Raw genomic sequence first — 21,189 nt, forward strand, 5'->3', positions numbered from 1 at the left:
TTTAGACCAAGGAAGAGGGTAATTACTAAAAAAAGTAAGTGCTTTCTAGTCCTCACTTGGTGCTTATTATCCGTGGTTCCTTGAGTAAGTTGCAAGACTATTTGGGACTCAGTTTTCTTATCTGTAAAATGGGCATAATAATACCTGCCTGCCCTCTTGGCAATGTTATCAAGATGACAAAATGAGATAGCATGTGTGAGATAATTTACATGGGTTGTGATAAGGGCATGTGGATCACCCCTGTCTTGTGATCCTAGAAACAAGAGAAAAGTAAATGGACTCCAGGAACAGAGTTCTGTGGCAGCCCTGTTCTCCACCGAAGTGTTTTTCGAGAACTGGCAAGGAACAGAGAGTAAGCTTTCCCTGGAATGGCATCCATGCTAATTGGAGACCATCAAGGGTCGCATTCTCAGTAGTCAGCAGAGCACCCTTCATCAGGAAGAAACTCGCAGGGCACAAAACAGATTTAATTTCATTGGGAAACAGTCTTGTCTGCCTCACAACAACAAAGTAAGCTCTGGGTGACTATTCCCGTAAAACACGTCCTGTGCTTAGTAAGGCTATTATGGGGTGCAGAGACACGGTAAAGAAATCAATTAAACCTCTGACACATCCAATGGCGCTCAAAGACCTGTTACACAGGTTTCCCCAGAGGAAAATAATCACGTTGCATTATACTTTGGAAGCTGATCGAGGCAAGATTACAGAGACAAGTTTTGGGGTTTGCAAGACAGACTTTAGCTTTTCTACATCATTTTTGAAGTGCCAGTTAAAGGATTACGGCAGCCAGTCGTCCATTTAGTCCCACGGCAACCATGGTGGAGCAAGAGGGATTAACAGCATGTGGGCACCCTCCAGAAAACTGTAAGTTCTCTTTTTTTAGAAGCGTTTAAAGAAATGGTAAAAAGATTGCAGTGTGTACCTTCGTGACCATTTTGGAATGAAAGAAACTGCTAAGCAAGTAGAATCAGAGGGATATTGAAACTGAATTTCTTCCTATTTTTATAATAGGACTCCGTCAGCAAAAAAGCAGTCATTGTCCAGCAAATCTGTTTTAAAAGAAGTTGTAGAATTTCCAGAAGAGCTTTGCAAAAAAAAAAAAAAAATGAACAAGAGGGTTAATAGTGGAAAGTGAATAATGTTTGTGGTTATACCGCTTGAACTGTTTCTATGACGGCAAGTGGAGATACCTACAATAAGAATTATGTGGTTTGGGGGCTAATTCAGACACCCGGGTAAATCAACTTTAATCGCAGTTCCTGAATGACTTCTGTGCCTGAGTTTGAATATACCAGAAGAGATTTTGAGGTTCAGGCAGTACGTTTTCCGAAGTGTTCCCTCCAAATGAGCTTCTGCGGAAATAAAAAGCTGAACGAGAGCAAGGCAAGCCAAGCATCACCAACAATCCCTGTGGAGAGACAGGTTATGACTTGTCAACGCCATAGGCGGGCCAGGAAGTGGTCTGGGGGCGTCTCAGCTAACCCTCCCCATGTTGAAGTCTAGTTCAAAAGCAAAGAACTAGAGAGAAAAGATCACATGAGGGTGGAGTGTAAATGTTCTGTTTTCAAGACATTTTGCCAGGAGAGAGAGAAAGTAAAGAAAAGGAAACCCAGAAAGTAAGGACGAGACCAGGCCTGCCCAGGGACCCGTTCAGCTGTGGTTCCAGGCAGGACATTTGCAGAGGAAATGCTCTCATGTTGCAGGAATCCGTTCACTTAGGAGAGTACAAATGTTTGACAATTCCGTTCATGAAGTCAACCTGCAGCACCTTTTTTTTTTTTTAAAGTATGAGGAGGTGAGAAGGGAAGTATGAGGAAGGATCCCCTTTTTAACCAGATGGATTACTCGATGCAATATTTCATCAAAATCTTTTGTTCTTTTCTTGTTGAAGTTGCTATCTCATTCCTTAAGCTCCCCTCTATTGCTTGGGAAAAAATACTTTTTTTGGTAGAATAATATTTACCTGTGTGCACCAAGGCTTCCTTGGTCTTTCTAGAACAGAGGTCTCCCAGAGCTACTGAATGTGCTGGGACCTTGGGTCTCAGGGTCCTGTCAGTCGTGGGGCTGCAGGGATCAGGGCTGCCCTGCCTTGCGGTCTGTGCCTTGCTCCGCACTCTGCCCTCCCCCGACAAAGGCATAGCGGTGATTTCCAAGCAGTAATTTCCTATGAAAAAACAAGTTCCCATTGCTTAAAACAAACCCAAAGATGGAATAGCACTCAAATATTCCACCTTTTCATTTGGCAAAGAGGAGAACTGAATGCCCCAGAAAATTAAAATGAATTAGTTAAAGGCAAACACTAGTGGTAAAGAACCCATTTGCCAAAGCAGGAGATGTGGGCTTGATACCTGGGTCGAGAAGATCCCATGGAGAAGGAAATGGCAACCTGCTCCAGTATTCTTGCTTGGAAATCCCATGGACAGAGAAGCCTGGAGAGCTTCTCTGGGGTTGCAGAGTCAGACACGACTAAATCGACTTATAGGAGGAGGGAACCAGCCATAGAAGCCAGGTCCTTATGGATAACCAGTTCTGCCACACTGGTCTTCTTTTCCCTTTGTCCAAGGCTCTGGTTTTTCCAGTAGTCATGTATGGATATGAGAGTTGGACTATAAAGAAAGCTGAGCGCCGAAGAATTGGTGCTTTTGAACTGTGGTGTTGGAGAAGACTCTTGAGAGTCCCTTGGACTGCAAGGAGATCCAACCAGTCCATCCTAAAAGAGATCAGTCCTGGGTGTTCATTGGAAGGACTGATGTTGAAGCTGAAACTCCAGTACTTTGGTCACCTGATGGGAAGAATTGACTCATTTGAAAAGACCCTGATGCTGGGAAAGATTGAGGGCAAGAGAAAAGGGGACAACAGAAGGTGAGATGGTTGGATGGCATCACCAACTCAATGGACAGGGGTTTGGGTGGACTCCGGGAGTTGGTGATGGACAGGGAGGCCTGGCGTGCTGCAGTTCATGGGGTCGCAAAGAGCTGGACGCAACTGAACTGAACTGAACTGAAAGGAATTGGCAGGGTCTTCTTCACCTCACCTACCCCCATCTCCATTTAGCCCATCACTCATATTCTTAACCATCTGAGCCACCAGGGAAGCCCCCCTTTAACATTTTTTTTCACCTTACCCACCCCCAATCTCCACTTAGCCCATCACTCGTATTCACAGCTTACCACACATACTACCTCTTCCTCAGGGATAAAAACTTCATATAATCCCTCTACACTCAGTCCAATTCTACACACATTTACTGAGTACCTACTCTGTGCAGCCCTATAAGAGGTCCTGGAGATTCACGGATAAACAAGACCCAATCCCTGCCTTCAGATACATAGCCTGTTATCACAAAATGTCTAATTGAACTACAATAGATTTTTCTCTTGAATACATTGTATTACAGAAATACAGGAGAAAAGGGGACTTCCCTGGTGGTGCAGTGGGTGGGAGTCCGACTGCCAATCCAGGGGTCAGTGGGTTTGATCCCTGGTCCAGGAAGATTCCACATTGCTCAGGGCAACTAAGACCGTGAACTGCAACTACTGAGGCTGAGCTCTAGGGCCCAGGAGCCATAGCTACTGAGCCTGCATGTTGAAGCTACCGGAGCCTGTGCTCCGCTAACAGGAGAAACCACCCCAATGAGAAGCCCTCGCACCGCCACTAGGAGTAGCCCCCACTCGCCACAGCTGGGGAAAGCCCATGCGCAGCAGAGAAGACACAGCCCAGCCAAAAAGGAAAATAGATAAATAAAAATTTTTAAAGGAGAGAGGAAAGGGAAGAAAATAGTTTGAAAACTCTTCAAAACATTAAACAGAAATATAATATGGCCCAGCAGTTCCACTCCTAGGTATGTACCCAAAAGAATTGATAACAGGTACCGATGCAGATATAAGTACATGCACGCAGTGGTCACAACAGCCCCAAAGTGGAAACCATCCAAATGGCCGTCATCAGATGGATGCATAAACAAATTGTGTATATCCTTATAATAGAATATTATTCAGACACAGAAAGGCATGAATTTTTTTTTTTTTTTGCTATTTTTATTTATTTATATACTTATGGGCTTCCCTGATAGCTCAGTTGGTAAATAATCGGCCTGCAATGCAGGAGACTCTGGTTCGATTCCTGGGTCGGGAAGATCCACTGGAGAAGGGAAAGGCTACCCACCCAGTATTCTGGCCTGGAGAATTCCATGGACTGTATAGTCCATGGGGTCCCAAAGAGTAGGACACGACTGAGCGACTTTCACTTTCACGGCCACATTGGGTCTTTGCTACTGCACACAGGCTTTCTCTAGTTGCAGCGAGTGGAGGCTACTCTTTTCTGGGGTGTGTGGGCTTCTCATTGCGGTGGCTTCTCTTGCTGCAGAGCGCAGGCTCAGTAGTTGCGACACACAGGCTTAGTTGCTCCGTGGCAGGTGGAAGCTTCCTGGACCAGGGATTGAACCCATGCTCCCTGCATTGGCAGGTGGATTCTTATCCACTGTACCACCAGAAAAGTCTGGTACGAACTTCTAACACAGTACTGTCACCACACAAACGAACCTCGAAAATATCACATTATATAAAAGAAACTAAACTCAAAGGTCACATATTACATGATTCCATGCGATATTCTAGACATATGAAATAGCAAAAATAGATAAATCCAGGACACAAAAAGTAGGTTGGTGATTTCCAGGGGCTGCAGGGAGGGACCACAGGGAGTGACCGCTTAAGGTGTATATGGTTTCATTTTGGGGTGATGAAAATATTCTGAAACTACATCGTAGTGATGGTTGCATTTGTACATGTATTAAATGCCACTGATTTGTTTAGTCTGAAATGGCTAGTTTTTTGTTATATGTGTTAAGTGGAGAGTTCTGAAAAGGCTGTGAAAGACCCAGGGATCAAGCTTACAGGCTCAACAGAGGGTCAGCTCACAGAAGCCTGGGATATCTTTGGACTGTATCCTGGAAGAAGTGGGATATCTAGTGAGGATTTTTAGGCATTAGGAGGACTTTCTCAGATCTGTGTTTAAAATGGATGTTGTCAGTGGTAGGCTGATAACACTAGGGAGGGTCTGGACCCATGGAAACTAGAGTCTGCCTAGTGAGGGAGCGTAAAGAATGTGCCAGGATATAAAATACTTGCCTGATCATGTTTCTGTTAAGTAAACATAATCATCTTCCACTCAATTTGAGCTCAGAGATAGCCACTGGGGGTGAACAATATTAGCCACGATTCTTTTAAAATCCACTTTTGAAACAATTCAAGCCTGTATTTTTGCACATCCTACCAGCTTTGGCACCCAACAGCCTTTTCAAAGTAAAATTAACCTGCTTCTCCTTTCTCTGATGATTACTCATAAGGACTTGTCTTTGAACAAATACTTCACCAAGGAAGAAAATGTGATGTTGATGACAGCAAATTGCCATCCAAAAATAGCTTACAAAAGGAACTATGATCCAAAATTAATACATGTATTTCCTTAGTCTCAGTGTTGGCCACTTTAGCATGTCAAGAAATACTTCACGCTGTAACTTTTTTTAAAGTTGCTAATGACATTATTTTGTACAGAGAATAAAAATTTGAATGGAATCAGAAGAAAAAATCTGATCTGCTCCATACTCACCTAAGCACCAAATTCAATGTAACCTAACAGAACTGTACAGAATCTATCAAGTCAAACTTGGCTAAAATTGGGAATTCAAAAAGATTTCTATCTTGTAGTCAGTGTGCCTGCCCATCAGCTTCCCCTTCTCTTTCATTCTAAAGGAAACCCCAGTACTGAGAGGTTTCCCAGATGCGGGACTCAGCAATAAAACCATTCAGGCACCCGGCTTTCATGTCCATTGAAACTTCTTCCAAAATTCGCTCTGGGTGCAGGATCAGTTTCATTTGGAAAGTAAACAAATAACAGCAGCAGTGAAGAGGAGAGAGGAAAAGTTGGGCATCGTTGGCATCATATGTGGAAAGAAATACATTCCAAGAGCAAGAATGCTTTCCATATGAATCCTCAGACTTACTACTTCACACTTATGTGCCAAGACAAGGATGTGGCTTTCAGGCTGGCTTCAGTGGAATGTTTTTTCACCTTCCACATCATTCAGTCAACAAACGCCTACAGAGATCCTTGGCCAGGCTTGGGGCCAAGTGTTAGGATCCAGAGATGAAGATGTGCTAACTGGATCCTGGAGGTGCTCATAGGCTAGAGGTCAAGGAGGGGAGTTATACTGGGTGACAACCAGGTCTAACACAGCATCATTATCAATTAGGACTCCCAGCTTCCAAGAGCCAGAGATGTCATTCTCTGCCATTATCTGTCACTCTCACAACTACACTGCATGTAGGTATTATTATGCCCATTTTAAAGATAAGATATAGGACTTGCCTGGTGATCCAGTGGTTAAGAATCTGCCTGCCAATGCAGGGGACACAGGTTCAACCCCTGGCCCAGGACGATCCCACATGCTACAAAGCCCCTGTACCACAACTACTGAGCCCTTGTGCTGCAACCACTGAAGCCTGCATACCTAGAGCCCATGCTCTGCAACGAGAGAAGCCACGGCAGTGAGAAGCCCTGCACCACAATGAAGAGTCGCCCCCACTCACCACACTAGAAAAAGTCCACGGGCTGCAATCCAGACCCAGAGCAGCCAAAAACTGGAATAAAAAATTTTAAAACAACAAAAAAGATAAAATAAAAACTGAAGCTCAAAGAGGCGAAACTTGCCCCCAACCACCCAGCTACCAGTGGTAGACACAGGCAGATTTGGGTGAGGTCCTTTTGATTCCAAAAACCCTGCCTAGTCTCGTCTATCCAGGTCCTTTTCACTGTGATCAGGGATAAGATCAAAGTCATTCAGAACTTACTCCAGCTTGTCTTAGCCTTTCATCAAAGAGTGGTGGTATCTACATTGTGGATTGATGGCAAAATTGCCAGGTTTTAAACATTAATGTTAATGACACGGGCAGGGTGGGGGAAAGTTAGATATTTATGCTTAACTAGAAGAGAAATAGTGGAGAAGGCAATGGCACCCCACTCCAGTACTCTTGCCTGGAAAATCCCATGGACAGAGGAGCCTGGTGGGCTGCCGTCTGTGGGGTCGCAGAGAGTCAGACACGACTGAAGTGACTTAGCAGCAGCAGCAGAAGACAAATAGAAACTGCTATGAGAGGCTAGATCAACATGGCATAGAGAGAAGAAAACACTGGGCTTCATGACACTGGATTTGACACTGATTTTCTTGGATAAAACAGCAAAGGCACAAGTAACGAAAAAAAAAAAAACAGACAAATTGGACTTCATCAAAATGAAAAACTTTTTGTGCATTAAAGGACACTATTAATAGAGTGAAAATGCAACCAAAAGAATGGGAAAAAATACTTGCAAATTACATATCCTATAAGGCATTAATGTAAAAAGTATACAAAAAATTACTGAAACTCAGGGACAAAAAAAACCAACCTGATTAAAAAATAGACAAAATACTAGAATAGATATTTCTCCAGAGAAGATATACAAATGGCCAATAAGCACATGAAAAGATATTCAATATCACTAATCATTAGGGAAATGAAAATGAAAACTGCAATGGGATACCACTTCACATCCATTAGGATGGCTATCATAAAAAAAAGAAAAAAGAAAAGAAGTGTTGGCAAGGATGTGGAAATACTGGAACCCTTGTGCACTGTTGGTAGGAATGTAAAATGGAGCAGATGCTAGGGAAAACAGAATGGCAGTTCCTCCAAAAATTAAAGTTAGAATTACCGTATGAACCAGCAATTTTACTTCTGGCTACCTGCTTCAGTGAAGGGAAAGCAGGGACATGAAAAGAAATTTGCACACCCATGTTCATAGCAGGATTATTACAACAGCCCCAAAGTGGAAGCAACCCAAGTGTTCCTTGATGAGTAAATGGATAAACAAAACATGGTGAATGTACACAAAGGAATATTATTTAGCCTTAAAAAGGAAGGAAATTCTAACACATGCTACAACGTGGTTGAAATTTGACATTATTCTAAGTGAAATAAGCCAGTCACAAAGGGACAAATACTATATAATTCCATTGATATGAGATACTTAGTCAATTTTATAGAGACAGAAAATAGACAGTGGTTGCCAGGGGCTGGCAAGGGAGGAATGGGGAATTAATGTTTAACAGGCAGAGTTTCAGTTTGGGAAGATGAAAAAGTCCTGGAGATGGATAGTGGTGATCTTGCACAACAATATGAATGAATTTAATACCACTGAGCTGCATATCTAAAAATGGTTCAGAGGGACTTCCTTGGTGGTCCAGTGGTTAAGACTCTGTGCTTCCACTGCAGGGGGAGCAGGTCCCATCCCTGGTGAGGGAACTAAGATCCCACATGCCACAGCCAAAAAAAAGTTAAGCTAATAAATTTTATGTTAGGTATATTTAACCACAATTTAAAAAAAAAAAAAAAGATGGCATACAGAGCACTTGAATTGACCTCAATACCACCCAAGATTCCTTTTAATGACAGAAAAAAATATGCTTTTTAAAATTCCATTCGATGGGGAGTTGTTTAAGGATAAGAGTTTCAACTTTGCAAGATGAAAGTTATTGAGGTAGATAATGATGAGCATTGCACAACAATGTGAATGTACTTAACACTACCAAACTACACACCTAAAAACAGTTCAGATGGTAAATTTTAGGTTATTTGCATTGTGGTGGCATGTTTAGCCACTTAGTCATGTCTGACTCTTTGTGATCCCACGGACTGTAGCCCACCAGGCTCCTGTGTCCATGGGGTTTCCCAGGCAAGAATACTGGAGTGGATTGCCATTTCCTTCTCCAAGTGAAAGTCACTCAGTTGTGTCCGACTCTTTATGGCCCCATGGACTATAGAGTCCATGGAATTCTCCAGGCCAGAATACTGGAGTGGGTAGCCTTTCCCTTCTCCAGGGGATCTTCCCAACCCAGGGGTCAAACCCAGGTCTCCTACGCCGCAGACAGCCTGCTTGCAGGTGGATTCTTCACCGACTGAGCCACTACCACAATTAAAAATAAAGATCCATTAGAACACTAGAAAGCAAGAATAGCTGCTACCAGTGACACCAACCTACCAGAAAATGTGGGGAATTTCTGAATGATAGAAAGCAGTTCAGTTGAAATTGGACTAAGAGAAGAAACCTCAGCTTGAAATACTTGCAAGAATGCTTGCTGTGAAAGGGGGTCAAGGAAAAGAGTGATTGTCCAGGAAATTAACTGGGGTACTCTGCAAGACCCCTTGAAGGGCAAGCTGAAGTATAGATTGATCCCCACCCCAGAGTTTCTGATTTAGTTCATCTGGGACAGGGCCTGAGAAATTTCATTTCTAATAAGTTCCCAGGTGGTGTTGCTGCTGCTGGTTTAAAGATCATAATTGAGAACCACTTTGAGAAATAGCTAGACCTGATAGGGCTTCCCTCTCCTTCTCCTATAACAAGAAACAGATGATAGCATCTCTCCCAGGTGGAAACACTGAGTGTGATCCTGAGATCCCAGCTTCCTAGAAAATTCAAGGGGTAGAGGAGAATGAACCCCCACACTGGAGGACTAGCCTCAGTATATTCCACCACCACCACCCCCATAATGATGAGAGAGACCTGGACCGTATCTACAATCACTGTAAGCTTACCAGACATTCCTAAAGTCAAAGGAGAAAAGACAGCCAAGAACTGCCAAATCTTTAAGCAACATCAGACTAAAGAAGAACATTGGTATTGTCAAGAAAGAGAACTCATTCACAAGTGAAATTAACCAAACAATATGGTGTTAATTTCTGTGAATAAATAGCAACATAGTTCTTCCTTTTGAATATTCATACCTTTTTAAACAGTGGCTTAATGAAGTATAATTTACATCTAATAAAGTTCACCAAATTTAAGTCTACAGTTCAATACATTTTGGCAAATGCATACAGTTATCTAACCACCACGACAACCAAGAGAGAATATTTTCATCACTCAAAGATTTTTCTTGGTGTCCATTTTCAAAAAGCACTGGGGGGGAAAGTCATATTGCTAGCTTTTTCCTGGGCACAGAGGGGAAAAATCTGAGTTAATTAGCTTGGGGTCACAGAAGATGGGGCAGCTAGATTCTCTGGAAAGAGAATAAGAGGTGAAGCTTCTCCAGGAAACCGTTTCTCAATCTTAGTTGCACACAAAATCAGTGGGAAGATTTTCGTAAAATACCACTGCCTGGACTCAACCCCCAGAGTTTCTGATTTGCATCATCTCTGGTGGATCCTGGCTTCCCTTGTGGCTCAGACGGTAAAAAATCTGCCTCCTGCAATGCAGGAGAGCTGGGTTCCATCCCTGGCTCCGGAAGATCCCCTGGAGAAGGGAATGGCAACCCGTTCCAGTATGCCTGCCTGGAGAACGCCATGGACAGAGAAGCCTGGCAGGCTACAGTCCATGGGGTCACAAAGGGTTGGACATTAGTGAGTCATACACTGACACTCACTCACACACACACACACACACACACACACAGGAGCCCAGGCATTGGGTATCTTTTAAAAGAATCTCCAGGTAATTCTCACGATCAATCAAGGCTGAGAGATAGTGGGTTAAAGGCAGTTATTTCTGAAAATAGAGAGTAGCTTTTTAAAAATCATAAAATCTATATAACAACTGTCACTAAAACAAATTACTTAAAAGGAAAATTTATACCCAATCCTGCCGCCCTTGCACAGTAACCATTCTTGATGCTCTGTCTGCACACAGCCATATTTTGGCACCACTTGATGCACTGTGGTGATGCTGCAATTTTCCTTTTAAGTTCCCATTTATCATAAACATCTTGCTTATGTCCCTACCTAAGGAGACAGCTTAGGGTAGCATTTCTGAGTGTGGGCTTTGAAGTCAAAGCTGGGTTAAAACCTCCGATTTTTCACCTACAAACTGAATCTCCAGCAAACACCAACACATGCTTGAACTTCAGAGGCTCCAGCGGTATGACAGGAATAATGGTACCTACCTCTTGGGTACCGACCTCATGATTTCATTCTGAAGGCTGATGTTTGTAAAGACACAGCAGCAAAACACCTGGCAGGCACACTTCTGGCTTTCAGGTAATGGTAGCTGTTAATATCATCGAAACAAGTAAGATAATCCACTGAAAAGAATGCCATTCGAGGGCAGTAAATGTAAACAGACCTAGGGGTTGGGAGGAGGAGGAAGGGACCCCGTGCAGTCTCCCAGCGAGGACTCAGACAGGCTGGGGGAGTGGCTTACAGAAGGCAGCACGTGTGAGTGCACGTGTGTGTGTGTTCTAGAGGCCGGTACAGGGTGGAGTTAACCACAGTCAGGGAAAATGCTGAGGGAGGAAGAAGAATTCAAGACCGTCCCTGGATGGCCTGTTTCAATAGCAACACCATGAGAGCAACAAGAGCCACAAAGAATGGAATGGACAGGCCAACTGAGCTCATTCTCTTGTTTTCTCTCCATGAGGCTAGAAAACCAGGCTGATTCCAAGCAGGACTGAGGAAACATCCCTGGGGGTCTCGGATGATCCCAGGAGGTCAGGCCTGGAGGGTGGAGGAAAAGCAGTCCTGTGTCAGGAGGAATAAGAGGATCAGGCCATTTAATTTGACCCTTAAAAATAATGAGCGTTAGTCATTCAGTCGTGTCCGACTCTTTGTGACCTTATGGGCTGTAGCCGCCAGGCTCCTCTGTCCATAGCATTCTCTAGGCAAGAATACTGGAGTGGGTAGCCTTTCCCTTCTCCAGGGGGTCTCCCTGACCCAGGGATTGAACCCAGGTCTCCTGCATTGCAGGCAGATTCTTTACTGCCCGAGCCACCAGGGAAGCCCCTAAAAATAATAGTAATATGAAGGTATAGAGAGGTGCTATTCTGGACCCTTTAATTAAATCATTCTGTCTTTACAGCAATCCTATGAATTAGGTATTGTTATTATCCTCATTTTACAGATGAGGAAACGGAGACATAGGCAGTTAAATAAACTTGCCCAAGATCATGCAGTAAAGGGCAGAGTTAGAATCAGAAACCCAGAGACCATGCTCTTCACTACCACTGTACAGATAAAGTGAGACACAGCAGCTATTTTATAATTAAATTTAAATGGTCATGATACCATATCATAATGTGCTCCCTCATCCCCTTTTTATTCAGTATTTTTCCACTGTCCGCTGTAGCAAACATCTGCATACATAGCTTTTCACTTCTGTTGAATTATCTCCTTAGGATTATTTCCCGTGCATGGCGTTACTTGGGCCAGGGAGGTCAACAACGTCATAGTTGTTGCTACATGTTGTTGTTGTGTTTACCCAACAGGCTGCACCAGTTGACACCGTCACTGGCAGCGTAGGAGTATACCATTTTTACCACCACCTCAAGCAGCAGGGGGAGAATTATTGTTTTGCAAATGTTTATTTATAAACTTTTTTTTTAGATTTTATTGCTGTGAAAGTTGGATATTTGCAGCATCAGGCTTGCTGGTCACCTGGGCTTCTGGGATTTTCCTTAAATGCAAGGCTCCTTCCTTCACCTCCCCTGAAGTTGAACCATTACCCGCCCCCTCCCCCCCCCCTCCCCACTGCAGGCCAGGTCCTCCACTCCCAAACTATCTGGAACTCTGGGAGGTGAGTGGCCCATATGTCTGGCCTTTTGCCTACAGCACGCATAGAATGTCGCCACATTTTGGCTGGGTTTTCTCTCCCTCTGTACCAGCTGGCTTTCCTGTATGAATTGGAACAGCCTTTAAGACAGGCTAGCTGTCCTCCTGGTTATAGAAACCAGTGTTTCTCAGACCTAATCGTATCTACAAAGCACCTGAAGATCTTGTTAAAATGATTCTGATTCAGTAGGTCTAAGGCAGGGATTGATTCAGCCAACTCCCAGGTGATGCTAATCTTGCAGGTGCTAAGAACCTAAATTAAATTATTTAAATTCCTCAGACCAGACAACAAATAAAGCCCAGGCAGTCCCATCAGAACCTTCTAATTCCAGCTCTGTCTCTGACAGCCTCTGGGGCCTTGGTCTTGTCAAGCTCTCTGAGCCTCAGTTTCCCCAACAGTACGATGAAAGGATGAAACCAGACATTCTCTGAGTCCCTTCTATGGTTTTTGTTTCCATATTGGACTTCTTTAGCCCGTTCATATTATTTTCCCATAGTATTTATTTAACAAATGATTTTTGAACTTGGAGAATGAACATAAGCTACCTTTTTAAACACTAGGAATATAAAGGAATGAACAATTTAGACATAGTCCCTGCTTCGTGACAGCTCAAGTCGAGTGGGAAAGACAAGCAAATTAGAGTGAGAAAACAGCTTGATATGTGTTTGGGTAGAAAAAGCTCAGGGTGCAGGGGGAGCAAATAGAAATTGGATTTCACCCAGACCGACCAATGGGAATCAGGAGACATTTCCCAAAGAAAACCATTCCTAAGATGACCCTTGAAGGATGAGAGGTGGGATTCATATGCAGTTGGGCAAGGAAAGTGGACTCTGGTTGATGCAGTGGGGAAGGCCTGGCCAAGGCCCAGGGCAAGAAAGAGCATGGGGCTCTCCTGAAGCTGAAGAGATGCATGTAGACAGAGGGTGGAGGAGAAGGGGCGAGAGAGGAGCGGGGGAGATGGCAGGGTCCAGAGGATCGAGGTTAGGGTTAAGGATACCATGGATGTGGACATTTTCTAGGTGATGGCAAGCCCTTAGAACACCTGAAGAAGGGATGAAACTGACCTGGATTTTAGCAAGATCACTTTGCCAGCAGTGGGGTGATTGAACTAAAGGGGATGTGACCAAATGTGAGGAAAGCAATAAAAAGACCTGCAAGAGATAAGAAAAGGCTGGACTAGAGCACAGCGGTGGGGAATGGTAGCATCTAGACAGAGGCAGGAGGCAGAACTGACAGGTCTTGGTTGAATGTGGGGAGGGTGGGGTTGGAAAAATACAGACATCTTACTGGCTTACAATAACAAACATTTATTTCTTTGCACATGGGCCTGTGGGTCAGCTGGGCTCAACCTAACTCAGCTGGGCTCAGCTCCAGGCTCTAGGTCAAGCTCAGGTTTATCTCATGTGTCTGCTATTTGGGCACCCAGGCTCTCCTCGTGACAGATGGCAGGAGCCCCAGGGGAAGCAGAAACACAGGTGACTCCCAGCACAGTGTCACGAGAGCCTCTGTTGGAACGGCCATGCAGTCATCCGTTTGTTCAAAGCAAGACCCATGGACAAGCCCAAAGTCAATGAAGTGCACAAGTACACTCTGCTTCAAAATAGAAAGGAAGGGAGAATGAGGATTTGCTGAACAATAATAGAGTCTACCATGGGGATTAAACCCAGCCCCCAAATAGACAACGGAACCATTCACGGAAATAAGGAACACGTAAGGAGGACCATCTGAGCTATAGGGCTTCCCTGGCAGCTCACACGGTTTTCCTTATGTGTTCCTTATTTCCATGGATGGCTCCACTCTCGTGGGGGCCTCCCTGGTGTCTCAGATGGTAAAGAATCTGCCTGCAATGCAAGAGACCTCGGTTCAATCCCTGGGTCAGGAAGATCCCCTGGAGAAGGGAATGGCAACCCACTCCAGTATTCTTGGACTTCCCTGCTGGCTCAGATGGTAAAGAATCCACCTGCAATGTGGGAGACCTGGCTTCGATCCTTGGATTGGGAAGATCCCCTGGAGAAGGGCATGGCAACCCATTCCAGTAGTTTCACCTGGAGAAGCCCCATGGACAGAGGAGCCTGGTGGGCTACAGCCCACGAGGTGTCAGAGTCAGACAGAGCTGGGCGACTTTCACTTTCAAGGAGGACTATGGTTTTGGATAGAGGTGCAGAGAGAAATGGACTCCATTCACTTAGCGTGGAGTTCCTGGTGGGATGTTCTAGCAGAGATGTCAGAGAAGCAGTTGGATAAGTTGCCCACAGCTCAGCAGAGGGAGATGGGCTGGAGATATGAATTTGTGAGTCATCAGCACAGGGTTGGCCAGGAGAGGGGATGAGATCATCCAGGGAGAATTTGCAGAGTTAAAAACAGGGCAGGCCTAGCACAGAACCCTTGGGAACATCAAGGAATGTTCTTGGAAGAGAGGCCAGCAAAGGGGATGGAGCTGTAGCCAACACAGAGCAAAAAAGATGGAGTCCTGGAAGCCCAGGGACAGACGTGTTTCAAGGAAGAGGGAGTGGGCCAGAGTGTCCAACACTGATAAAGTCCAACGGGTCTGACCACAGGGCATCAGTTTCCCCAAAACACGGTGCTCTGAAGCTAGACGTTCAAACACACGGAGAGAGCTCTTTGAAAGAAATTCAGTGGCCTGTCTCTACATTTGGAACGAGGCACAAGCAGACACATCCACTCCTCCCTGAAATTATTTACAAAAGTTTTTTTTTTTTTTTTATCAAAGTGCAACATACATACTGAAAGATGCACAAACTTTGAGTGTATGTAAGTGCATGTAAGCTCAATGCATTTTCCCAAGACGAGCACACCTTGCATCCAGCACCCCAGCGGCACCCTGAAAGCCGTCCATTGGTCCTCTTCACGAAACCGCTTCCACACTGATTTTCACAAGATGCCAGTGCACTGTGAGATCAGCGGGGAACCCTGATGAACCTCAGGCTCACTAGTTCCTATCTCAGAGCTTCCTGTTTTCCCTGCTCCTCCCACCCCAACCTCTTCCCACAGGGCTCCCTCTCTCTCTTTCTCCTGATTCATTCCTTCTCTCTGTTCATCATCCATGCAGTAAACTTGATTAGAGGGCCCGTGTGTTATATACTCTCCCAGGGGGCAGAGAGAGACTATAAAGGTGAGGAACCCCAGGTCTTGTGCTTTAAAAGACAAACGTGTCAATAGGCAATGTGGAAACATCTCGATGTGATGCTGTGGAAACAGAGTTGGTACTGTGTGTGGGTATAGAGTGAACGTGCACTTGGGAAAAGGTGTATCAGAAATGGTTGAACTTGTGCGGGAAGGATGAAGAGGACTTCTAAGCCTTTGATGGAGTGGAGCAGGACCAGCTTTTGCTTTATGCCGTGGGCTTCTCCTGTGGCTGCCCTTCACTGCTCACCACTGTTTCAAGCACAGACTGATTTTTCTTCCCATTGAACAACCCACACCACTGACAGTGCTGTACCTGGACAGTGGAGGTGGTGTTCAGTTGCTCATTTGTTTCCGACTCTTTGTGACCCCATGGACTGCAGCATGCCAGGCTTCCCTGTCCTTCACCGTCTCCCGGAGTTTACTCAAATTCATGATCTTTGAGTCGGTAATGCTATCTAACCATCTCATCCTCTGTAGTCCCCTTCCCCTCTTGCCCTCAATCTTTCCCAGCATTAGAGTCTTTTCCAGTGAGTTGGCTCCTCACATTAGGTGGCCAAAGTATCGTAGCTTCAGCTTCAGCATCAGTTCTTCCAATGAATATTCAGGGTTGATTTCCTTTAGGATTGACTGGTTTGATCTCCTTTCTGTTCAAGGGACTCTCAGAGTCATCTCCATAACCACAGTTAGAAAGCATCAGTTCTTCAGCACTCACTCTTCTTTATGGTCCAACTGTCACATCCATACATGACTACTGGAAAAACCGAAGATGCGACCATACCGCCTTTGGTCAGCCAAGCGATGCCTCTGCTTTTTAATATGCTGGACAGTAGAGGGCGCTAAAAGACTGTGCTTGATTCAAACTGCCACGGACTTTGCGATCCAAGAGGAAACACTTCCAGCAAGGCTCTGGAAGACGTGCAAACAGAGAAGACGAGAGAGAGGAAGAGATGTGCCCAGGATCACATGGCTGCTCAATAGCAGAACAAGCCCATTCCACCAGACCCATGCAATTTACTCGGTGATCCAAAACTCACAATTAGTATAATTTAAGGATGCTTCTAGAAGCATTACCAGGGCTTCCCAGGTGGCTCAGTGGTAAAGAATACGCCTGCCAATGCAGGAGAAGCAAGAGGTTCGATCCCTGGGTTGGGAAGATCCCCTGGAGAAGCAAATGGCTACCCACTCCAGTACTCTTGCTTGGATAATTCCATGGACAGAGGAGCCTGGTGGGCTACAGTCCTTGGGGCCACAAATGGTTGGACATGACTGAGTGACTGAGCCCTAGAAACATTATCCTTGTTCTTTTTTGCCATGCTATAGAGGCATATCTCAGCTTACAAACCTATTACAAATATATCTAGACGTTTTCTCTTTCTTCCTAAAGCTGAAGCTAGTGTCATGTTCCCTGGAAAAGTACAATGGTTCAGAGCAAACACAGGCTCTGGAATAAGTCTGGGTTTGACTGTAAGATCTGCCTTCTTCTTAGTATGACTCTGGATGCATTTCTTAACCACCTCCAGTCTCTGGATCCTAATCTATCAAAGCGGGCCATGATCACACACATACCATACGAAGGTGTTGTCGGGGTTAAGTGAGTTGATGCAAACGAAGTTCCTGGCGAGGAATGATTGCTCCGTCAACACAAGCTCTTATTCTCAGTCTCCTGGCTGGGCAGCACTGGACAACCACTCCTGCCGTGTCCATGTGTGTGAGGAGCCCAGCCGTGTATTCTCAAGCCCTTGGAATCAACAGGCTTGTTTGGTTTTGAGTCCCTGTCCTGCCCTGTTTATGGGCTGTGTGATCATGAGCAAGTCCCTCCTCTGCCCTGAGCTAGTTTCCTCATTCCTTAAAGGGCTGATAATATCATTATTAATATTACTCCTCCTGGTGCAGCAAGAATTCCTTTTAGGTCAATTCAGAAAGTATTTTCTGATACCCTACTATGCCCTAGGCCCAGTGTGTGTGTGTGTGTGTGTGTGTGGAAGTGGGGGGGGGGGCGTCCTAGAAAGAAAGACAAATCAGTCTAAGCCATGTACTTGAGGATCTAGTAGTCAAGTGGGCTAAATATGCTGGTGATCCTACAAATTACCAAAGACTATGATGAATACAAGAGAAGGAGAACTAGTTAGAGGGTTCCAGGAAGTCTTCCTGGAGGAGGTGAAATCTCAGTTGGCTTTTGAAGAATGAATAGGCGTTTGCCAGATTCATTTTCCTTTAAAGTCAATGGAGATAGTTTGTGGAATCAGGAAGGTCTTGTACATGTGTGTACATGTGTGTGTGTTAGTCACTCATTCGTGTCCAACTCTCTGTGACCCCATGGACGGTAGTCTGCCAGGCTCCTCTGGAGTCCATAGACTTCTCCAGGCAAGAATACTGGAGTGGGTAGCCATTCTCTTCTCCAGGGGATCTTCCCAACCCGGGGATTGAACCCAGATCTCCTGCCAGAATCTCAGGCAGATTCTTTACTGTCTGAGCCACCAGGGAAGCTCTTGCAGTACATCCCAGTTAGAGCTTTTCTTTTGTCCAAACCTCATGGACCCCAGGCCCAATACACCATCTCATTTCTCTCCTTTTTCCTAGATACCCCTCCGAAGGAGGCAGGTGAGCCTTGGTTCAGTTCAGTTCAGTTCAGTCACTCAGTCGTGTCCGACTCTTTGTGACCCCATGAATTGCAGCACGCCAGGCCTCCCTGTTCATCACCAACTCCCGGAGTTTACTCAAACTCATGTCCATCGAGTCGGTGATGCCATCCTCTGTCGTCCCCTTCTCCTCCTGCCCCCAATCCCTCCCAGCATCAGGGTCTTTTCAAATGAGTCAACTCCTCGCATGAGGTAGTCAAAGTACTGGAGTTTCAGCTTCAGCATCAGTCCTTCCAATGAACACCCAGGACTGATCTCCTTTAGGATGGACTGGTTGGATCTCCTTGCAGTCCAAGGGACTCTCAAGAGTCTTCTCCAGCACCACAGTCCAAAAGCATCAATTTTTCGGCGCTCAGCTTTCTTCACGGTCCAACTCTCACATCCATACATGACCACTGGAAAAACCATAGCCTTGACCAGGCGGACCTTTGTTGGCAAAGTAATGTCTCTGCTTTTTAATATGCTATCTAGGTTGGTCATAACTTTCCTTCCAAGGAGTAAGCGTCTTTTAGATACCCCTCTGAAGGAGGCAGGTGAGCCTTGGTACGCTGGTGAATTAAACCTGCTTTAAGAGGAAACAGGGCTTCCCCCTAGTGGCTCAGAGGCTAAAGACTCTGCCTGCAATGCAGGAGACCCATGTTCAATCCCTGGGGTGGGAAGATCCCCTGGAGAAGGGAATGGCAATCCACTCCACTATTCAGGCCTGGAGAATCCCATGGAGAGAGGAACCTGGCAGGCTACAGTCCATGGGGTTGCAAAGAGTCAGACACAATTGAGCAAGTAACACTAAGAGGAAACGAGTCCAGGGATATCTCCCTGGTGGTCCACTGGTTAAGACTCCATGCTTCCAATGCAGGGGGGCATGAGTCTGATCCCTGGTTGGGGAACTAAGAACCACTTGCTGCATGGCAAGACCAAAATAAATAAATAATAGAGTCCAGCATGATATGATTTAAAAAATAAAAAAGGAAAGGAGCCCGAATCATGGCAGTTGGGAAGGGAGCCTTCCCCCGCGCCCCCCAGCCCACACAGATCACCTGGAGGTGGGGCATCCCGCCTGGCACCTGTCCCAGGGGAGCAGTCCCCATCTCAAGACTGAGGCATTCCTCTGCCTTCCAGCGGAGTGGGCACAAAGACCCCACCTCTATTCCTCTTGCAGGCAGCCGTCCCAGACATTGCCACTCACGTCTTCACGACTCTGTCTCTGCCTGAATCATTCTTCCTCATCCCTTTCCTGCCCTCCCAAAGTCCTCATGTCACCTCCTCCGGGAAGCTGCTGTTGCCTACCACTCCTGGCACAGCGGTCCCCCCTGCACTTCCGGTGTTACCCCAAGTTCCATCATCATCACCCTGCATTCCGAGGTTCTGCCTCCCCTTAAGCAGGGAGCTCTCAGCAGGCAGGAACCGTGTCTGAGTGAGCTGTGTGTCCTCAGTCCCTGGCACAGAGCCCACTTCAGAGGACCTCGCTTGGTAAATGTTTGCTGAATTGAACTGAACTGAGCTGAACTGGGCCCAGAATTCCCCCCTCTTTCCAGCCAATGTTTTTGTTTTCCTATCTTGGCAGGAAGCACAGGGCACACTCAAAGAGGTGACTGAAGAGTATGTAATGAACAAATTATTTAGAGGTCTGGTTAGGTGAAAAGAAACCAACATGGTGCGCTCTGGGTGCTGGGGAAGTACCACCCGCGAGGCCAGAAGGGGTAACGAAAGGCAGCTGGAGTGAGATTTGGCAAGAGCTGCAGCCAGCAGAGAGGGGCTGCCCAGCAGGAACGGAAGAGGCAGCCACTGCCAAACCACAGCCTGGAGTGGAGGGCGAGTCAGCGCCCACCATGGCTCCTCCCACCCGCCTCCTGCTCTTGCTCCCCATTGGTCGAACCCAAATAGTAGTCAGAGACCAAACAAGCCCAGGTACAGGCCCCAGAAGGCAGCTTCCCTGGGCACAGAACAGAGCGAATGAAGCAGAGAGCAGACCTGGATGGGGAAGTGGCGAAGACCCAGCACAAGTGCTTTTTCCCAAAATATCATCCATATTGCATCAGCCTCAGACGACTTCAGGATCTTGTTTCGCAGGTTCCTAGGCTCCAGCCTCTGATGGTGCGCTTCCCTGGTAGCTCAGAGGGTAAAGAATTCACCTGCAATGCGGGAGACCTGGGTTCGATCCCTGGGTCGGGAAGATCCCCTGGGGGAGGGCATGGCAACCCACTCCACTATTCTTGCCTGGAGAATCCCCACGGACAGAGGATATTGTAGCCCCTGGTGGGCTACAGTCCATGGGCTCACAAAGCGTCGGACACCACTGACCGCAGGCTCCAGCCCAGACCTTCTAAATCAAAATAGCTGTCTATGGGGCCTGGGAATCTGCATTCTCAGGAATTTCCCCCAAGTGATTCTAGAAATCACCTGAGGACCGCTGGAAAGTATGGAATTGTGGGAAATCTGAACTTGGTTAATTCAGAATTTAAACCCACAGAATCATCCCAGGGGTGGGGCCTAATGACCTTGATTCTTCATCTGTGACTTCCAAGGGTCAGGGGAACCTCATTCATCCATTCGTTTACCCAGCACTCCTGACACGTGCTAACCTCTGGGGCCTGGGGAGGCTTCTCCCAGCACAAAGGTGTTCCCCACCTGAACATCCTAGGATAACGTCTTCCATGCCACCTGGGGATCCTTCTGGGGCTTCAGAAACCTGCCTACCATGTGGGGATACTCCTCAGTGCTTCCAGCACCAGCTGAAGCACCAGGCCCACGAGCAAGCAAACTCATA

The 21,189-nt window shown here is 46.0% G+C and overlaps 1 protein-coding gene across 1 annotated transcript in view; it reads left to right on the forward strand.

Moving 5' to 3' along the window:
- Positions 1 to 765: 765 nt before the first annotated feature.
- Positions 766 to 21,189, forward strand: part of PTPN3 (protein tyrosine phosphatase non-receptor type 3) — a 152,290-nt gene continuing 131,866 nt past the window's right edge. Inside the window, exon 1 of the mRNA XM_043927402.1 lies at positions 766 to 864. Within this exon, the coding sequence (XP_043783337.1) occupies positions 816 to 864 (49 nt within the window). The 5' untranslated portion in view covers positions 766 to 815. The remainder of the gene's footprint in view (positions 865 to 21,189) is intronic.

The sequence above is a fragment of the Cervus elaphus genome, chromosome 16 (genome assembly GCF_910594005.1).
Source record: "Cervus elaphus chromosome 16, mCerEla1.1, whole genome shotgun sequence".
In the NCBI taxonomy this organism is placed as follows: domain Eukaryota; kingdom Metazoa; phylum Chordata; class Mammalia; order Artiodactyla; family Cervidae; genus Cervus; species Cervus elaphus.